At 30.5% G+C, this 20,266-nt stretch overlaps 2 protein-coding genes across 3 annotated transcripts; one reads left to right on the top strand and one right to left on the bottom strand.

Moving 5' to 3' along the window:
• Nucleotides 1–1,633: 1,633 nt before the first annotated feature.
• LOC148206635 (ACT domain-containing protein ACR4-like) lies at nucleotides 1,634–5,418 on the top strand. Of its 2 annotated transcripts, none has more exons than XM_088104475.1 (8): nucleotides 1,634–1,826; nucleotides 2,534–2,618; nucleotides 2,719–2,764; nucleotides 2,882–2,996; nucleotides 3,125–3,192; nucleotides 3,295–3,891; nucleotides 3,978–4,082; nucleotides 4,666–5,418. In XM_088104475.1, exons 2-8 carry the CDS (start codon nucleotides 2,554–2,556, stop codon nucleotides 5,005–5,007), a joined length of 1,338 nt encoding a protein of 445 aa, XP_087960601.1. In that variant the 5' UTR covers nucleotides 1,634–1,826; nucleotides 2,534–2,553; the 3' UTR covers nucleotides 5,008–5,418. The 2 variants fall into 2 exon arrangements, with proteins under 2 accessions (XP_087960601.1, XP_087960600.1); XM_088104474.1 differs by having other exon boundaries at nucleotides 1,635–2,069.
• A 4,890-nt stretch (nucleotides 5,419–10,308) lies between these two features.
• Nucleotides 10,309–16,194, bottom strand: LOC124825085 (agamous-like MADS-box protein AP1). The gene is made up of 8 exons (XM_047297622.2): nucleotides 15,757–16,194; nucleotides 13,746–13,824; nucleotides 12,610–12,674; nucleotides 12,372–12,471; nucleotides 12,214–12,255; nucleotides 12,026–12,067; nucleotides 10,732–10,835; nucleotides 10,309–10,597 (listed from the first exon to the last, which is right to left on the bottom strand). The coding sequence occupies exons 1-8, from the start codon at nucleotides 15,939–15,941 to the stop codon at nucleotides 10,504–10,506; spliced, it is 711 nt and encodes a 236-aa protein (XP_047153578.1). The 5' UTR covers nucleotides 15,942–16,194; the 3' UTR covers nucleotides 10,309–10,503.
• Nucleotides 16,195–20,266: the final 4,072 nt, after the last annotated feature.

The raw sequence follows: 20,266 nt of genomic DNA, 5'->3' as shown, positions 1-20,266 counted from the left end.
TATGAGATCTTAACTAAGAGATTTACATTTGGAGATACTCAGGTGAACAACAAAAATATATAGTTCTAATAGTGACGGATAGGATTATTTGTAGTGCAATTTGATTTGATTTGATTTTTTGTTAAAAACATACTTGAACTAAACATAAATATTATATTAAAAATATATTTAAACCAAACATAAAAATTATATGCAGGTTGATTTGGTCCAATTTAAAGATAAAATAATATAAAACCAATCACAAACAAATTAAACTTATGTGGTTTGATTTAGATCATTTTTGTAGTTTTTTTATTCATAATTCTCACTTTGTATTTTCTATTTTGATTTTTTAAGTGTATAATCAATTTTTCTGTCTTCACATCTAAAAAAATTATTAGCATGATGTAAAACTCTTATTTTTATCTCATTCATTCATATGATAAACATACTAGCTTACTCTTCTACCACAATATTTTTTAAATATAATTTATAAGGAAATTAAGGTTGTTTCTTGCATATTTTTGGGAAGAAATAATTATGTTTAAAAAATAATCATTTGTCAAACTTGCAACATAATTATTTTTTCCAAATTGGTGTGTCCAAAACTGAAAAAGGTCGTTCTCATTCCTAACCTTACAATACACTAGCTAATAAAAATAACAAAGCACTAATTAATAAGTAAAAAGATTTAACACAATTTGTATAGTGTTCTTGTTTTTTTTTTTGAAACTCTGCAATTTTTTTTATTAAAATTGCACTTGGTGTTTCAATATAAAGAACTATGACAAGTAAATGAAATAAAACATTACAAGTTAATAAATAAAGTGTTCTCAAATATTGTTAATTTTGGTTCATCGTATGAAGTGTTGCCTTATTTTTTTTATTTATGAATAGCTTGAGAGGAGGAGTGTTATAACCAAACGTTAAATTGAAGTTTTATATTAAATAAAATTAATAATCTTTCCTCACTATCAAATCATTTAAAATTTATTCTTCCTGATTTTAATTAAAATTTTCAATTCCTTTTACAATTTTTTTAACTCTTTTTTCTCATTTTCCCTTTCCTCTCTTTACTAAAAACATAAAAAAAATAAATTAAAAACTTCCTTTCAGAATTCAACCATCCAAAAACTGATTTCGGTAACATAGATGTTTGAATTTGGCTTTCAAGAACTAAATTCCAACCTGTAGTAGTGAAATTTTCTACCCATCCCTAACAGAATAAAGAAAAGATACAAAACTTTTTCAGAAACTGAATTACAGAAAAGTTTTTGTCCTACAAAATTCTACACTTGGTTGAAAATTTGGCTCCCAAAAAATTGAATTTCCTCGTATTACATAGAATGGATCTATCGTGGGAAATGAACTGGCAAGATTCCTTTAAGTAATATTTTAAAAAAAATATTACTATTTACGGAAAAAGAATCATCTTATTTCTTCGTATAATCTAATTTGCATTAGCATTGCTTACGTTAAAAAAAAAAATGGCCTAACTATAGGGTATACCGAACAAACAAGGGTTTGGAGATGCTCCTCCACCATGCATAATTCACTATCCACTTTTCCCTGTAAGCTTGGAACACACGTGGTTAATTCTTTCCATTATTGTTATTGAACACCCACGTGCGCACCTTAGAACACGCCACCTACCCTGGCTCTTTTCGTCGCTCACGAACCACTCTCTCTAACATGCGCCTCCTTCTCTTCTTTTCTAGGTTAGGGAGAACTCGAATTTGGGAGATGGCAGTGGGTGAATGAAGGAAGAGAGACACAAAGGGAGAACAAAAAAGTCTGCCTTTTCTTTTTGGATGGGCGTTGCAGGTGTTGAAGCATATGTCGGGAAGGTTTTGATTCAGAACATTTATCTTTTTTATTTAAGAAAAGAATTAAATTAATTAGTTATTTTATGCGTAACTAAAAGCAACATTACAAGATCAAATTGGTTGTGGTTGAGGTGTTGGTGTATGACTCTGTGTACATAAACTATTCGTACACCTACCTATGTTATGTTCCTTTGTAACACATCCTCAAAGCTTATCATCTTCAGAGAACCAAGGTGTAGCACGATAACTCACCCGCTGTAATGGGTAGGTGACATTTCCTTTTGTCTTCTTCTTAAGTTTATGATATTTTGTTTTCTCTTTATTAATTTTAACCTCGGCCTTCTATGTTTTGTTAATTTCTGTGTAGTCGCTCAGAAATTGATGCAGGGACTGTGAATTCTTATCTTTCTCGATCATGGTTTTGGGTGAATTTTTTTGGTTTTGATAGATTTTTCTTTCACCCTTTTCTTTTGTTGGTGAAAAGATTTTTCCTTTACTCTGATTTGGCTTGTGGGTGTTTCCATAGCTTCGTCGTTCTGTGGTGACGAGTGTTTCTTTTCTCAGTTTCCCATATAGTTAACTCTTGAGTCCTGTAATCCTTTCTTTTGAATTTTTGATTGTTTTCTTCTTGTGTCTTCTAATTTTTCTCACTAACTTTGTCGTTCTCTTTCCCTTTCCAATTCCACTTTCTCTATGATGATTAATCTGTGATACCAATTTTCGTGCAGCTTTCATCTCGGGTGTCAACATGAACTTCTCTCGCTACATGAACGATGAATATGAAAAACTCTTCAGAAGAATGAATCCGCCCAGGTATGGTACCTATTTGATGAAATAAAACCTTTCTTTCCTTAAAACTTACTTCTTCCTCTTCTTATCCTTGTCCACTTGTTGTCTTGTCTTGTCTTGTCAGAGTTGTAATTGATAATGAATCATGCGAGAATGCCACTGTTATACGGGTATGAATATGTTCTGTCTTCTTCTTTTTGAGGGATTCTTTCTCTTCGATTCATCGTTTTCCTTTATCTTGACGACTCTTCTATTTGTGGGTAATGGAATTGAATTTACCTTTGCAGGTTGATAGTGCAAACAAGCATGGAATACTTCTTGAAGTTGTACAAATTCTCACTGATCTAAACCTCACAATAACAAAAGCTTATATATCCTCAGATGGAGGATGGTTCATGGATGGTAACAACTTTTTCTTTGCATTAATTTCTGTGATACTGTATGTAATGCGTGTCACTGTGCATGCATGTGTACATGATGAACTCATTTTGCGGGGAAATTAATGGTTGGTGTTTCTAATGTTTTGCCAGTTTTTAATGTCACTGACCATGATGGAAAGAAGGTTACAGATGAAGCTATTCTGGAGTACATTCGAAAGGTTAGTCTGCATTGCTGTTATTTAACATAAGTTTTTTTTTTCTTTATACTTTTTATGTATAGACTCATTGACTTGGAGGGTTACTGCAACTTATTGTTGTAGTCTCTTGGCCCGGAGTCTTGCTTTATGTCTTCCATGAGATCTGTTGGGGTCACACAAACTATGGAGCACACTGCAGTAGAGCTATTGGGAAGTGATAGGCCGGGGCTGCTTTCAGAAGTGAGTGCTGTGCTAACCAATCTCAAGTGTAACATAGTGAATGCAGAGGTGTGGACTCACAATACCCGTGCAGCAGCTGTGATGCACGTAACTGATGAAGAAACAGGTTCTGCTATCACTGATCCTCAGAGGCTCTCTCTAATTAAGGAGCTTTTATGCAATGTGTTGGGTGGTGGCAACAAAATCAGGGGATCTAGCAGCGTAGTCACTAAAGAAGTTAACCATACTGAGAGAAGGCTTCACCAGATGATGTTTGCTGATAGGGATTATGAACGAGTTGATGAGGAGGAGGAGGATGTTGAGGAGAAAAGTAGACCAAAAGTGACTGTAGTGAATTGGTCTGATAACGATTACTCTGTAGTTACTATCCAATGTAAGGACAGGGCAAAACTTCTCTTTGACATAGTTTTCACTTTGACAGACATGCAATATGTGGTTTTCCATGCAAGTATTGATTCTAAAGGGCCAGATGCTTATCAGGTATCTCTTGTTGTGTGTGTGTGTGTGTGTGAGCCACATTATAATCCTCAAAGGATGAGGTAAATATTCTGTGGATTTAAATTTAGGAATATTACATCAAGCACATAGACGGATCCCCTGTAAAATCAGATGCAGAGAGACAAAGAGTGATACAATGTCTTGAAGCTGCTATTAAAAGAAGAGTATCAGAGGTGAACACTGACTAATTACTGAATTTATCATCTCTTACTTTTGACTTCTGGACAGAAACATGCCTATAAAACCATTCTTTCAATTCTTGTGTTTGTAAGTATATGATTAAGAACATTACTTTTCCATCAACTGTGATTTTTTTTATTCTTCAAAATTTGGTGGAGGTGACCATTATCATTTTGTTTACATCTTTCTGACTCACTAATCCCTCTACCCATGACAGTGATCGACAATTATGTTCAGTTACACGGCAACAGTCATGCATTTACTACTACTATGAATGAAATTAGATAACTTTCTGGTTGTAGGCTACTCTAATACCCAGATTTTTCTATGACTTCACAACGCATATTTAAACAATTTTTAAGCAATTGTTTCTTCCTCCACCTATTGTGTTAGTATATTTAAATTATTGTCATTTTGTGTATGACTTTACAAATTTTATATTCTAGTCGAGAAAGTCCAGTACCCTTTATTATACAAATGTGAGTCATGCATTTTTGGCATGTTTATCTTTTCACTTTTCTTTTGGTTAGTTTTGTTTAGTAAGCAAGAGTAATGATTTGTTTCTTGCTTCTTCAGGGTTTGAAGCTAGAACTATGCGCAGCAGACAGAGTTGGACTGTTATCTGATGTGACACGTATCATCCGAGAGAACAGCCTCACAGTTACAAGGGCAGAGGTGACAACCAAAGGAGGCAAAGCTGTTAACACCTTCTATGTTGGAGGGGCTTCAGGTTGCCCAGTTGAGTCCAAAACCATAGAATCTATTCGCCAAGCAATTGGCAATACTATACTCAAAGTAAAGGGAAAACCTGAAGAGTTGAAACCTGCTCCTCAAGATTCTCCAACTAGATTCCTTTTTGGTGGTCTTTTCAAATCCAGATCCCTTGCTAACTTCGGCACGGTTAAGTCTTATTCTTGAGCCTGAATCAAACCTTCTTCCTTTCATTTTGTACAGGAAAAAAACGATGAAGATGCAAACTTTAGTCGATTTTCCAAAAGTTTCACCTTAGAACAAGTTTGACCTTAGTTTAGCAAGTAAAGCATAAAAGTTGCCTTGTAAATACCCCTTCTACGTCAGTTACTTAGCTTTATAGCTTTGTCACTATCACTCATGAATTGGCACGATGAAAACGTAGAAAGCTTCAACTCTGAAACGCCATTGAATTAGTTATATGTATATAGAATTTCCCAAGTATGATTTAGTCTTGGTTTAAACATAATTTTAGTTCCTATAGTTACCTCGATTTTCTTTTTAATCTTTGTACTTTATAAAATTGACACAGTCCTCATAATTCATCATAAATGTTAACCTCTCTGCAATTTTATGTTAGTAATGTTTTGAAATAGTTTTATTTTATTTTAGTTTCAGTCTTTATACCGTTGGTTGCTTCTTGGCGGTTCCATGCGGTGGCATGTTGATGGTAGTAGAAATCAAAACCTAAAACAATGAAACTGAAGACTGAAATATAAAATTTTCAAGTAGGAGGCAAATACTAAATAAGTCCAAATGTATTTATTGTGTTATCGAATTTTATTATCTTGTTCTTTCCAAAATTCAATTCTCTTAATTATTTTCTTCTTTTCAGTCATATTTACGTACTTTCTTTCTTCGTTTGGACCTTATCCTCATATCCCCAAGACTCTAATATAAGAGTCATACTTTTACATACTAAATCAATGATAACTTTATGTTTCTGTATGGATGTGAAACCGAGATACGAACCTAACATATCTCCACTGCTCCTTCCTGTGATGCTGTTACTGTGATATCTCCCTTCCTACGTTATCCTCTCTGAGGGGAAAGTGGGCTGGGTACCTGCAAAGGCACTCCGACGCTCAAGTCAGAAAAGGGGTCACCTGAATCTTTTCGGTTCAAAATGATCAAGCAGAAGAATAATTTCTCTCTCTTAATTTCTCTAAGGGGAAAAACGTACCTTTTTTCTCCTGTGCTTTGTATATTTAAAACAGTAAAATAAACCGTTTACCTGAAAGTTCGGTCCGTTATCGAAGTTGACTGCCTGGGAGTTGTAACTGTTAGATCGTGTTTCATCCTCGGTCAGTTACTCCCGTGATTTGTGGTATCTGACTAATATTCAAAATTATCTGTTAGCATATGCTAAACCGCTTTGTCGTCGTGCAAGCGCTGTGTGTCGAGACATCGTTGGTTGTCGAGCACCAGGTGATCGACGTGGTCTATCACCAGGTGCTCGACATCAACATGCGAATGTCACTGATTGTCGATCACCAGGTGCTCGACATCAACCTGTAAGTGCTCGACATCAACATGCGAACGACATTGACTGTCGACTAACAGGTGTTCGACATCAACCTGTAAACACTTGTGATGTTAAAGGTCGACCGCTGGTGAACTCGGGTATCCTATGGTACACTTTATATCTTATTTAATTTTGAACATGCAATCAAGGAAGTTTCTTTATTTACAATAGGCCAAAGTTCCTTCACCATTAATTGTTTTACAAAATAATTTCCTCTTGATCCACAAAAATCAATGGAAAAGAAACATTATAGCATGCAGACCGATGTGTATACAAGGGTGATGTTAGTTCACTTATTCACTCATAAATTTTAAATATTAAATTATATTAAAAAATAAAATTTTAAAAATATTTGAATTATATTATATTTTTTTTGATTTTAAATAGTATTTGAAATTTAATATTATTTTGAATTACATTATGATTAATTTTATTTAAATTTTAATTAAAAAAATTGTAATATATTTTAGATTTAAAAAAATATATAATTAAGTCAATCAATTCACTTAAATTCACTTAATCCAATAGAGATTCATTTCGAGTTTTTTAAATTTATTGAATAACTAAGTGATCAACTCGTCACACGAGATTATAATTTTTACACATTTACCTACCCGAGATTATGTTTTTACATATTTACTACTTTTAAGTAAAAGAAACATTCTAACAATTTATCACTTGGAATGGACCTGACACAAATTCCCAAGATAATTCCAACGGGGTAAGCAACAGATAACATTTGCAGTTAATAACATTGAAATCAATTTCAAGAAAAATCTACTTTTAAAAATAAAAAGTGGGAATAGTCTAAGAGTCTTTAATAAATAGCACTTAATTGTCCATTTGTTTAATAAACAGCAATTAGTTTAGTTCATCATTTCGATAGTACAGTAGCACTGAGCCATCATTCATCCATGCCCAAAATAGTAACCAAATATCAATATATATACATACAGACTAAAAAAATAATTTCATTTCTCTACTCCAACTTCCCTTTTTCCCTTCTTACTCACTCCTAATTCTAACAAAAAGAAAAAGTCATGAGATTTTAGGATTATACTGGTTTTTTCTTTTCTTTCAAGTAGTTTTATTTTAGCTTATTTTGTATTTCTACATGTAATGATCTTTTTTTGTGTGTGTGCATTGTTCTTTAATAAATTTACGAAAAAGTCATAATTTATCATTTTTCTTTATATAATTGTATATTAAACATCAAAATGTGATTTTAGTTAGGAAAAGAAAACAAGTTATTTAATTTATAGTTTTTAATTATTATATTTTATAAAATAATTTTTTTAAGTGATTTTTTAACCATTAATAAGATTAAATTATTACAGAGTTAATTTAAAAATTTTGTCTCTCTAAAAACAAAAGAATGAACTAAACTTATAAAAAGATCAAACTTAACCTAATAATATAAGGAGTGGTCTTTGTGTATAAACAACTCTTGAAAGATTTGCTTGCCTGTGTTGAAAGTAGACATAATTAACTGTTTTGGTCTTTTCCAATAGCTACATGCGTCATTTTCCAGAGTCTAAACCATAGGTCTGACCTTCTGAGTGTCCTAAGAAAAAAGCTGGTTTTGAGTTACTAGGAGGATGGTCCAAGTTCCTACTCCTAATGCTCCAACCAAATCAAGGTTTTGACTTAAATCAAGATTGACTTTTCAAAAAGTTTTTACTGTTCCATAGATTTGAGAGACATTAAAGAAGTAAGAATAATAAAAGTATATAAAAAAAAATTAATTACATTGTTTGATTAAATAAAAATAAAATAAAAAAGTAAAATTGTTACTATTTGATTTTAAAAAAAGAGAGTAAATTATTAATAAAATATTCTTCTAACCTTACCATATTGATTTATTATTTACTTTTTTAGGCATATAATTATAAATTTTATGGTAATCCATTATGAGCCTAATCTAATCTATTGAATGGCCTTATCAAATTAGATTTTTTTTTTCTTATCTTTCTTTTATTTTATTATTTTGAGCATACATTTGATTCGCTTAATCACTGAGATAATCTTTTCTTTTCTTTTCTCTTTTGAAAATCTAATTTATTTTTTCAATGATAATTGTTAACATATTCTTTAGACTGATATAATGAAATGTGATTAATACTGTAAACATGTATAATAACATAAACTATTATGTTTGGGTGAACATAGGAATTCATTGGGCACCTTGTAACCAAATGTTTGATGAAAATAATTAATCTATGTTCTTTAAGATCACCATGCTTCATCAGACAGAAAAACACAAAAAGAAAAGAAAACTTATCAGACAGACCAAATCTAAGGAATAAGGACCAAATCTACATACATGTGTTCATGGAAGAAAACAAAGTAAATGAAGTTCATAGGTCATTAATTAGCTTGAAGTTCATAGGTTAGCTCTGAAACGAGTGTTCAGAATGAAAGGTTTGGTCTCTTCAAAGGACCAGACTTGATGAAAAATGAAATATTAAAAAATAATTACATAAGTAAAAATATAAAAAAAGGTAAAGTAAAAAAGATTATTTCTCTGAATAAATAAAATAAAAGGAAAAACATATTTCTATTTTTTTAAATTACTAAGGAAAGTATAAAATCAATTATTAGAATTTTTAACACTAATTAATAAATAACAATGTTTTAACCAAATAAATGAATTTTTTATTATATTATATTTTTACAAAAACAAAAAAATTCTCATTTATCACCTATGTCCAAAATAAGAGATGTTTTCTTTTCGTGTCTCTACTCCAAAATTTTCCCATTTACTTTTTCTATTATATAGAGTTAAAATTTGATTGGTGTTTTTTTTTCTTTTATTTAATCATCTCTGTTCCCTCCATTCTAAACAAAGATTTAGAGTAATAAGGTTTCTTTTAAATTGAATAGCTTGTTAAAATAAGTTAAACTATAAATATATTTGTTCTTATTTCAATTCAAAATATATCATGATACTAATTTATTAATTATTCAATGATAAAAATATTTTAATTCACACACTTTAAATATAAATTCACTTCATATTTTTTATATAAATTTTTTGTTCATTAGTCATCATACTTCCACAATCGAGTACAATTACTTAATAGACTATAGAAACTGGGAACAGCCTGTTTCTTACTTCAAAATACTTCATTTTAATATTATACTTTTAAAGAGACTTAGTTTTGCACGGAAAAATATATTCATAAATTTGCTTGCATACTGAAAAATAGGAAAAAAAAGGATGATAATATATTTACACTCCAATTTTTACTTTTACACTTACCATCAATAAAATATATTTTTATTTTAAAATATAAAATAGTTTAGAAAAAATTCAATAAAAGATTAAAATATTAGCTTTTTATTAGGTTTTGGTATAGAAAAGTTGAAAGATATTTAATTTTACTAATAAAAAGCATAAAGGAGCTAACAGCTAAAAAGATGAAAGTACTGTACATGCATATTTTGTACATTTGAAAAGTTGAGTTGAAAGATCCCTAATACATAATTTCAACCAAGAGACCAAATCAAGAAACCCTTCAAAGTTAATTCCTACTAATCACTACATATTGTAGTGTTTTCCTTTATAAAATGTAACACTAACATAAGATTTTGAAAAAAAAATCACAAGAAAACTTAAATTTATTTAAAAAGCACACTTCAGATAAAATGCATCTATATGAATGTCATTTATATATTTAATCAATACCTGTCTCATAATTTGAGGCAAATAAACCATAAATTTTAAAAAGCTGAATATTTACTTTATTTTTTAATAAAAAAAACATGCATGCACCTTATCAGATTAACATAGATAACTATAGTAAAAATATTATTCTCTTTAAAGAAAGGCTAACCAGTTACAAAAGGTTTAAATTTCATTATATGTAAGACCTGTCCCTTGGAGCAACTTAAGTATACATATACATATACATATATATATATATATATATATATATATATATATATATATAAATATAAGGTTTGACTTAAGAAAGCATGGTCTTGGAACAAGTTATAGACTTACAACACAATATATAACAATGTCTTCATATTAGGAAAAACCACAAAACATAAGAGACATCATACATAAGCCCTCAAACATGTGGTCCAATGCCTTACCACATAGTTATAATTACCACTGATCTTTTTGAATGTTTTCAAAAGCATCCAAGGTGGCAGGAATACAAGGGTTCCAGAGTGAGGTCAAGTTCATTCCTTCCTACTTCTGGTGCTTCCTCACGATAATTGCCACTGCAAAAAAAAAAAAAATAATAATAACATTAACTGTCAGTTAATAACAGTGAAGAAGAATAATCCTAGTTAAAATGTGAACTATAACAAAGAGGCAACATAAAATTTTGTATATGTTGTTATGGAAAGTTCACCCCATGTTCAGAAGTGGCTGAGGTAGCAAGAAAGATGCATTAACTCCATGGTTTGGATGGTCCCATTGTGCCTGCTGTGCTGCAACCTTTTCTTTCTCCTTTATCTGATCTCAATTCACACAGATACTTCAGCATATGTTAGAGTTATAAGCTACATAGATGAAGAACATACATAGACCTTCCATGAAATAAATAGGTATATATATATATATATATATATATATATATATATATATATATATATATATATATATATATTTATTTTGTTTAGTAGCAATCAAACTTCACTTGGTCAAAATCAACACAGGAAGTGATTGATCTCATTTTCCTCATAATTTCAGGAACAGATGAAAACTTTGTAACATCATGATAAGAGAGAGAGAAGTGTATGTGTTGATCAAAATTAAACCCTAAACCTAAAGTTTTAGGATTGGTTAAATGGTTATCCTTACATGTAACAGATATAAACCTGCCTATTTCTTGATGTTTATAAGTGGAACTTAATAATTCATTAAGTTGGTTTAGTTACAATTTAGTACAAAACCCTAAAAGTTCCAAAAGCGTACATCATTCTACAAACATATTGCAAAAGTATGTTAATTTGAATATTAAGAAACTAATTCATACACACTACTCCATATAGATGGTATCTAAAGAAGAAAATAATGATTTTTTTTTCATAATTTGAGAAGTTTTAGGATGTGATAGTAAGAAAAACATACTGGAATATTACCTTAAATAGGGAAAAAAAATAAAAAACAAATTTTTAAATGGTAGAAATGGAAGAAAAATAAAATGAAAAATTGTGTTAGAAAATGAAATAGATAAATTTCACAAAAAAAATAAAACATTTTTAATGAAAGGAAAAGAGGGAGATTATTTCCCTTTCAAGTTATTCTAATTTGGGAGAAAAGTGGTATCCAATAAAAATAGTTTTTTTTTTCTGATCTCAAACAAAAAAAATTGTAAATTTAATGTTTTAACTCTCTTTTTTTTCTATATCCCTTCACTTCATGTCTACTCTAAAATGTCTACTAAAACAAACACAGTGTGCCCTCTTGGTTAAAAATACACTTAGACTGTTTGAACTACTAACCTTTTTACTTATTCTTTGATTTTTTTTCTATCAGCACTCGTTCTTTGATTTGATTCTGGCTTTAAACTTTTAAGACTTATTTTCCAATTTACACATAATAGTACTAAATAATTTCTTCAGATTAAGCAGCATCGAACAATGGTAAAATGAAAAACTTATGCAAAAAGAATAACTCTGAGTAATATCATTGTTGATCACCTTCTTTGCAAGCATGTTATTCTGCTCCTGTATCACTTTCTCCTGTCAAAGGACAAGTAGAGCACATGTCAGGTTGTCGAGAGGGACACGCATAATAAACAAGATTTGTCTCTGAAACTTATATGCAACCGTTACAACCTTTTAGGACACAGACCTACATAAAGATGTGACAAGATTTGAGCAAGTACCTTCTTCTGAAGCTCAGAAATCGACTCGTACATTAGTTGGTTCTGTTATTAAATGTATAACAATACATAGTTACTATTCAGTATCAATGAAGCACGTGAGTAAAGAGTAAAAGTGAAGTAAAATAAAGTATGAGTAATTAGTTGTATGTTTTATATACTCTGCGTGTACGAATTTGTTTGAGAGCAGTATCTAACTGCTGCTCCAGACTCTGAAGCTCTTTTAGGCTCATTGAACCTAAATCTTCTCCCATATAGTGCCTGTGTGAACAAAGGGTTTCCATGAAATGATAATTGACACTAGTGATTATTAAAAAAATCTAACAAAGTTTTTGTCTTCTTTTATAATAAGACAAATAAATTAAAACCAACAAAGTACAAGAATCTTCTATGATATACCTATGGTTTCTCTGCAAAAGGTCAATCTTTGCCTTGAGTCTGGTGTACTCAATGGTCCAATTTCCCTGCACAAACACACATCTAACTGCTCACATTCTTTACTTGGATTGGGACAAGAATCTCTGTATATCATTATATCACTTTGCATATTTGAAAACTGCAAATGTGGGGCAGAAACTTTGAACAAAGATATTTGTAAATTGATTAAAATCATTATTCAATACTTATAATTGTATTTAGAGTTTATTAATTGTTTAAGTCTTTTATAAGAAATAAAATTAGTAATTAAAGTACTGTTTTAATGTTGTTTAATATTTTAACAAAACTAATATATATAATTATTGAGACATTATTGATTATAAGTAAAAAAAATATTACTCCTCTTTTTGGAAAAAATATTTTTATGGATATAGTAATTGTTGATGTTTTTTATATCTATTTAATAAGCAATATATGCATTTGAAAACAATTCAAGTTTTTTTTTAATATGTTAATTGATATATCATTTTCCACTTTCATGGTTTTTAAATTGAAATATTTTTATTATAGCTTTATAACATGAAAAGCCAATAAAAAAATAACATGAAATTAAAATTATCTCCATACATGTTAAATTGGGTAAATCTAATTTGGAGTAGAATTTGGTTGATCTACCATGTAGAAAACCTATCAATTTTATATGGTTTTGTGAATAATATCTTGTTATTTCAGTACCAATAATCTCATAAAATTCCTTTCCTTCAAATAATATGCTTTTCAAAAGTTTAGATTTTTTTTAATTTCCACAATTACTTCTTGACACAAATATAACCACTTTTGGATCTATATACCCTATATTTGTCAAAATATGAAACAGTCAATATATTTTCAATGATTTATGGTCCTTTTACCATATCTAAATGATATTTTCCTGCATCTTATTTTAAAAAGAAAGACCTTTCAATATTTTTATTAACTTTCAAATGATAGGCTTTCTCTCAAGAATGTTCCTAAAGAATTTCAAAAACACTTCCAAGGCTATCAAGCTGTTGTTGCATGCTTAGAAATAAATAAATAAATAAATAAATAAATAAATAAATAAATATATATATATATATATATATATATATATATATATTGTGGAACAAATTACAAACCTGTGATTCGGAATCATTGGCAACAAGTTGTCTCTCAGCATAGGCATACCTTTCATAGCGTTCCAGTATCTTCTCCATGCTGTTTTATAATTGTCAAAAACAGGAAAAAAAATTATCTATATTTAGTTCTCTAAACTATCACTTAATAAATGAAAAAAAAAACAGCAAAAGATTATTACACAGTCCTGGAAATAAAAAGAATATAAGTCTAGTAAGATAAGGAAGAAACAGCTAGTAATTAGAACAAGCTACACAAAAACAAATATTAACAAAACATGTTCTTCACTCATAAACTATCAAAAAATGCCTGTTATGTTTTTCACTCTTGCCTGATGTTGAATGCACACTGATACATATATATATATATATATATGTTCAGTAGACTAAATCATTTATAAAAACATAACTCAAAAACTCACTTCTGAAAATGAAAAAAGGAAGTCTGAATAATCTCTGAACATCACTTAACAGAAAATCTGAATTATATATATATATATATAATCCCTTCATACTTACAGTTTCCCTCTTTACAATTCATAATTTGAACACCAGAAAGCCATTCAACATAAAAAGAAAGATGGAAATATCAAGATGATTCAACAAGGAAAATAATACTACACTTTTTGGGGAAAAATATTGGTCTCTTAAATTTGAAATATATATTCTTATTTCCGAGTTTTTAGGCTACAAGTTAAGAAATTGTGTTATTTAACATTGTTGTATTCCAATAATATTACGATGTTGTATTTTAGAAAAATCAATGCAATGAAAGAAAAATCAATGCTAATGTGGAATGTTACGTTTCGCTGGTGGCAGGTGGTATATAATAAATATGAAGATCTAGTATGAGCCAATGAAAATAGAAAGAAATTAGAACTTGAATTCCGTAATTTATTAACACGGTTGATCTGGGAAACTGAACCCATCAACTGAAAAGGGAAAAGAATAATATTAGTCTCAGATTAAACAGAAAAGCATGCAACATTCTTGGTTCCATGTTATGATATGTGTGTGTGAAAGGACTTGAGCTTCAAAATGAACTTGACACCTAGCTCTATGTGTAAATACGTGTTAATCAACCAGCTTTAAGCAGCATACTCTATCACAAAAGAAGCAAAGAGCCATCATTTTCTTAAATGGAAAATGAAAAGTACGAATTTTGAAAGCTGGAACAGCAACTGCTTCTTCTAGGTCCTGCACCGAAAGGACCTGAGGTCGAAAATGAGCTTGACAAGTAACCAAATACTGTCACTCCTGACCAAGTTTCCAGAAGAGTAAACACACCTCACATCAAGATATTTTTCGAACAAAAAAATTCATGTACAAAAAAGTTGAATCATCCGGTACCACATAAGTTTTCTAACGTAGTATATGTGAAGAATCTTTGAATAAACAGCAAGAAGACCACTAAAGTACCAAAAACAATCTACCTTGTTCATAAAATTTTTCCAGGTTTAGGGTGAGTGAAAAATGTGCACATACATAGTTATAAATACAACGGATATATGTCTAAAGAGACACACACTAATGGAAGTACGAACGTTCATAGTTCATAATAATAATCAGACACGTTTTCTTTCTTCTGCGTTTTTCTTTAAAATCTCTTTAAAACATCAGACACCCTTGTTTGTGCACAGGCACAACATCAGGAAAAATCTGTTTGATCTGCCCGAAAATAAGATTTGAGGAAGAAAACAAGAGGACAGACAGTTTTTCCTCTAGCTTTTGAGTCCAAAACGAAACCTTTAACAGAAAAGTTAAAGAAAAAGCAAGTTAAGAGTTAGTTTTCAAGAAAACAAAGAAAGGCCAAACAATTCTTGAGCGAATGTAAAGAAATAAAAGTGATATATTGATAGATCTTCTTCTCTGGAGATGAACGCAGAAAGTATAGTGTATAAGAGAGAGATCTATGGAAATTATAAGATATATGCAGTAAAAATTGACCTAGAAGGAGGGTTATATAGAGATCTATGAATTATATATATGATATATGCATAGTATATAGTATTACCAAGAATCAGTGGCATATTCAAAGAGCTTTCCTTTGTGGGAGAAGACAATCAAAGCGACCTCAGCGTCACAGAGCACAGAGATCTCGTGTGCTTTCTTGAGTAACCCAGCTCTCCTTTTGGAGAAGGTTACCTGGCGATTGATCTTGTTCTCTATCCTCTTGAGCTGAACCCTACCCCTTCCCATGTTACTTTCTTCTTTTTTTGCTTTAATTATATTATACCTAATTACTTCTTTCCCTTTTTTTTCCCAAGAAAACCCAAACAAGGAAAAGGGAACAAAGCCCAGAAATATGCTTAAAAAGCTTGCTATTATAGCCAATGGAGGGAGAGAATGTTAATTTACGGATCTTTCTTCTTCGGGACAAGAACGGAGGAGAAGCCGCAGTGTGTAGTAGTGCGAGTTTGCTATGCTAATGCTATTATCTCTATCTATCATTCTATATATCCATATATCACTCTATTATTATTATCATTCATAATCAGTAACATTGGGGTTTGAGAGAAGCGGTTTTGGTTTCTGGTATGAAAAAACCATGGCAGTTTTTCTAACGTTGTGCTGTCGAGCAGTGATTGGTCGGACAGTTACCATGTTGGTGCATGTGGTAACCTACAGCCACACAATGATATCTCTTTTGCTTTTTGGGTTTTGTTTTTGCATTGGGGATTATGGATTCTCTATCTCAATGGATTGAGCTTTTCAAGTGTCTGATGGTTTAAACAGTGTCCATGTCGTACGGACCAGAACATTACGTGCATCCTTTCATTGACGGCGCCACGACCCACGAGTTTTTAACTCTGGTCCATCCCTTCATCCACCATATATTCAAAATGGTGTTTTTAGGTTTAACTTTTCCTCTTCGCTGCTGTTAACATCTCTTTCTCCTTCCCCTTCTTCCATTCAAATCAATTTTTTCTATTTTAATTAATCACTCTCTTTTCATTAATGTCTCACTTACACTCTCCATATATGTACGTACATATTTTCTCTTTCTTTAGGTAAAAAACTTCTTGCTCTAATGAAAATATGCTACCTTCAACATTTTCTTAAAACTTTACAATTGCCTCTCTCCGTACGTAATCACACCCACCTGTCTTAAAATCTGAAGCATGTGACTGTACTTTCGCTTTATACTGCTATATTATTCTTCTGTGTTTAATAAATAGATTGGACTCACCCATTCCACAAAAAAGTTTCATGAACTCCTTTAATTAAACCGTAAAATCCAATGAAAAAATTGACGAAAATCGGTAATTCAAGCTGGTTATTCAGGAAATTTAAAACTACTTTTTTTTAACTGTTTAGTTTATTAAAAATTTAGTCTTTTGAAAAGTGGATTTTAAGCTAAATTTAATCTTACAAAAATAACTTACAAATATTTGCATATTATATATGTTTAATAGTTGTATGATTTCTAACATAGTTGTTAACTCTTTATTCCATGTAAATATATTATCATTAATAAATCAAAATATAACACAATGCACAAATTAACTAAAATCAATAAATATATAGAATAAATAATTATTTTAGTACATTTCATTAATAATATTTATCTCATTCATTTCATCAATTTAACATTTTTTATATATAGAGAAATTTTAGAATATTATATAGTACTAACATATGTCTTCTCTTATGATTTGTGGTGATCAAGTGACTTGCCATGTTGACACATATTCTCAACCTAGATTATGAATATGGTAATTTTCGAAAACCTCTCAAGATTTGAGACTTTTCACACTCTCAAATGGTTAGTGGAAATCTCGTTGACTTTTTACACCTTATACTTTTATCTATATGATTTGGGTTATTAATAAAACTTCAAATCTTAATGTGTATAGTAATTTAATACTTGTACTATATCACCAAAAAATAAATTTACCTTGCCAAGAATAATCAGTTCACATAAATAATTCATTTGTGATCTTAATATTGAATCACCCACATATGATTTATCAATAAATCACACTTACGTATTTATGATTTCTGCAAAATCATGCTTTGGTAATTTATCACTGAGTCATCTAGATATGATTCCTCGTAAATGCTCATTCTCAATTTCCATAAACACCATTTCTCATATTAAACTTAACGAACATTTCAATTTATATTAACATATACTATTTTTAAAGATTTATAATATTTTTAACTAAGTTCATACTAGACATTAGTCATAACATGATGATTTTATTTAAAAAAAAGAGAGAGGAAAAGAAAAAAAAACATAGAAGTATCACACACAACACATGATAAAAATACATCACACACATAGGTAAACAATACCTGTATGAAAAAATCAAATGAAAACATAAATAAAAAAAAGTAAACCAATAGCAAACTAAAACTCAATAATGAGATTTATCATTAACTAACTCGCTCATAATCCATAAAAGATTTTTTAAAACTCATTACCTTTTAGAAATCATTGCTTTAAAAGCTTTATTATTAATTTTCTTTGACCTACCCCGACCAAGTTTCCATGTACTATGAAATGACTCATCATCCTCCTCAAAATTATAATCTTTCCTCTCATCAAGCATATTAGCTCATTCAAAAGTTATTTTCAATTCTCCACAAAATGAGCTTCCTTAAACATCAAAAATTAAAAACTACCTCAGAACTACAATGAGGTGAATCTAAGTATTGTAAACCTTGTAGACCATCGACAATAGGAGTGACATCCTCCAAAAAGGCATTTCAAGCAAGGAATCAAATTCCAATAATACACCAATTGAAATATCTAGATTCTTAACAATAGAAGATCCATGCACAACACAAACATTATCATGATTTGACTCAGGCTACGACACAAGCTCCCCCACAGGATCCATTACAGGCTCCACCACATGAATCACAGGTCCACCATAGGCACCAAACCATAGGTTCCACCATAGGCTCCATAATAGGCTCCAAAGTAGGCTCCACAACAGACTACTTAACCGCCTCCATATGCTTTAAAATTGAACCTAGATAGCCCTTATTCCCATCTTGGTCACCAATCACCTTTGGATGATAAAATTGTTGTATTTTTTCAACATATAACTTTTTCCTATCAAAAATTACTTTGGCATCTTATTGAAACCGTTTACAATTAGATAGATCATAATAATTTATGATTTGAACAAAAAGGAGGTAGTTCATCATACTCCACATCAATAATAAACACAAATCTTGACCTTTTCACCAACAAATAAACATCAACCAAGACACTAAAAAAAGAGCTAAGACTTATTCATAGTGTAATCACATAAAGATAAGGGTGTGCCAACGCTACACACAATTGAGAAAATTGTCTTTGACTACCAATATTCCAACGAAAGGCCATGTATGGGCGCCCAACATTATTGGATTTCCGTGACGTTTATAGAAGTCAGAACGAAATCATTACACTACAAAAAAATCCTGGAATTACTAGCAAATACATGTTGTCAATAACATCCCATATTCATCATTATTACATGTTTTTTGATGGATTACCGACGTGCTAAGATTTTTCGGTAATGTCATTGTCGGAAACAATGTTTGAAAGCAATTTGTTATAAGGTAATATATTAGTGTTCTTGAAGGATTGTTGTTATTTCTCATGTTTACTATTTTTCTTTTAGTCCTTGGTTGTTATGTTAGTCTTGTTTTCTTTGGTTTAGCCTTCTTTGTCTACCCAACTTTATTGTGCATAGATTAGAGGCTTGTTCTTTGTTGTGACCATAATCTCTTGAATTTTCTAAGAACCCTAGGAGAATTTAAATGGTAAAAGGCAAGAGAGTTTCATTGTGATAAAAACCAATCTCTTGAGTGTAAATACTTGAATGGGTGAAAATTTTTCAAACACCAAATGTATATATTTTGTTCTTGTTACTTTGATCTATTTGTTAATCATGGAAAAAAGGAATGATATTCAAATGCAAACTTGAGTGGGTGATGGAAATTTTTTATATCATGTGTTTAATCGAAGGTCGCCCTTATTTAGTTGCATACGATTATAGAAGCGCCAACAATGTTGTGAGCCAAAGATTAGTGGAGAAACTCCACTTACCAACAAGCTCTTATCTGAATCAAACATAGATCAAATTCACTATGGGGAAGTGTGTGCAAGAAGTATTATGTGATATTACTCCGATGACTATTGTCATCTTCTTTTAGGATGATCATGGCCTGATTTTAAAACATTCAATATTGATGAACGCTTGCTTTATTTGAGTCATGAGGGAAATAAAATTAAGATGAAATTTATGACACCAGGACAAGTCAGTAAGAAGCAAAAGCTTTCTTAATGACAGTTGTTGTAAAAATTTGGTAAATATATGCACCAAAGAGATTCCACATGTAGAGATATGTACGATGGTCAACGAAAAAAAAAAAGAAAACAATAAAAATTTTACAAGGACATATGAGAAAATCATTTGCATCTTCATAGATAAAGAGATAAAATTTAGGGAGAAGTAAACCCTAAAGAAACCTATGTGCAAAAAAAGAGTAGAATTTCTAGTGGGTCGAGCTTATGTTGTATA

This window comes from Vigna umbellata, chromosome 1 (assembly GCF_029865625.1).
Source record: "Vigna umbellata cultivar VRB3 chromosome 1, Vumbellata_1.0, whole genome shotgun sequence".
Taxonomy (NCBI): Eukaryota; Viridiplantae; Streptophyta; class Magnoliopsida; order Fabales; family Fabaceae; genus Vigna; species Vigna umbellata.
The sequence above is the reverse complement of the archived record's forward strand: the minus strand, read 5'-3'. Positions and strand labels throughout refer to the sequence as shown.

Excerpts from the sequence above, each read along its gene's own strand:
- LOC124825085 (XM_047297622.2), bottom strand. The coding sequence starts at position 15,941 with ATGGGAAGGGGTAGGGTTCAGCTCAAGAGGATAGAGAACAAGATCAAT. Across the intron at positions 12,675-13,745 it reads CCAATGATTCCGAATCACAG|GGAAATTGGACCATTGAGTA; the intron begins GTTTGTAATTTG and ends GTGTTTGTGCAG. Across the intron at positions 10,836-12,025 it reads ATAACATGCTTGCAAAGAAG|ATAAAGGAGAAAGAAAAGGT; the intron begins GTGATCAACAAT and ends AATTGAGATCAG.
- LOC148206635 (XM_088104474.1), top strand. Across the intron at positions 3,892-3,977 it reads AAGGGCCAGATGCTTATCAG|GAATATTACATCAAGCACAT; the intron begins GTATCTCTTGTT and ends ATTTAAATTTAG. Across the intron at positions 4,083-4,665 it reads TTAAAAGAAGAGTATCAGAG|GGTTTGAAGCTAGAACTATG; the intron begins GTGAACACTGAC and ends TTGCTTCTTCAG.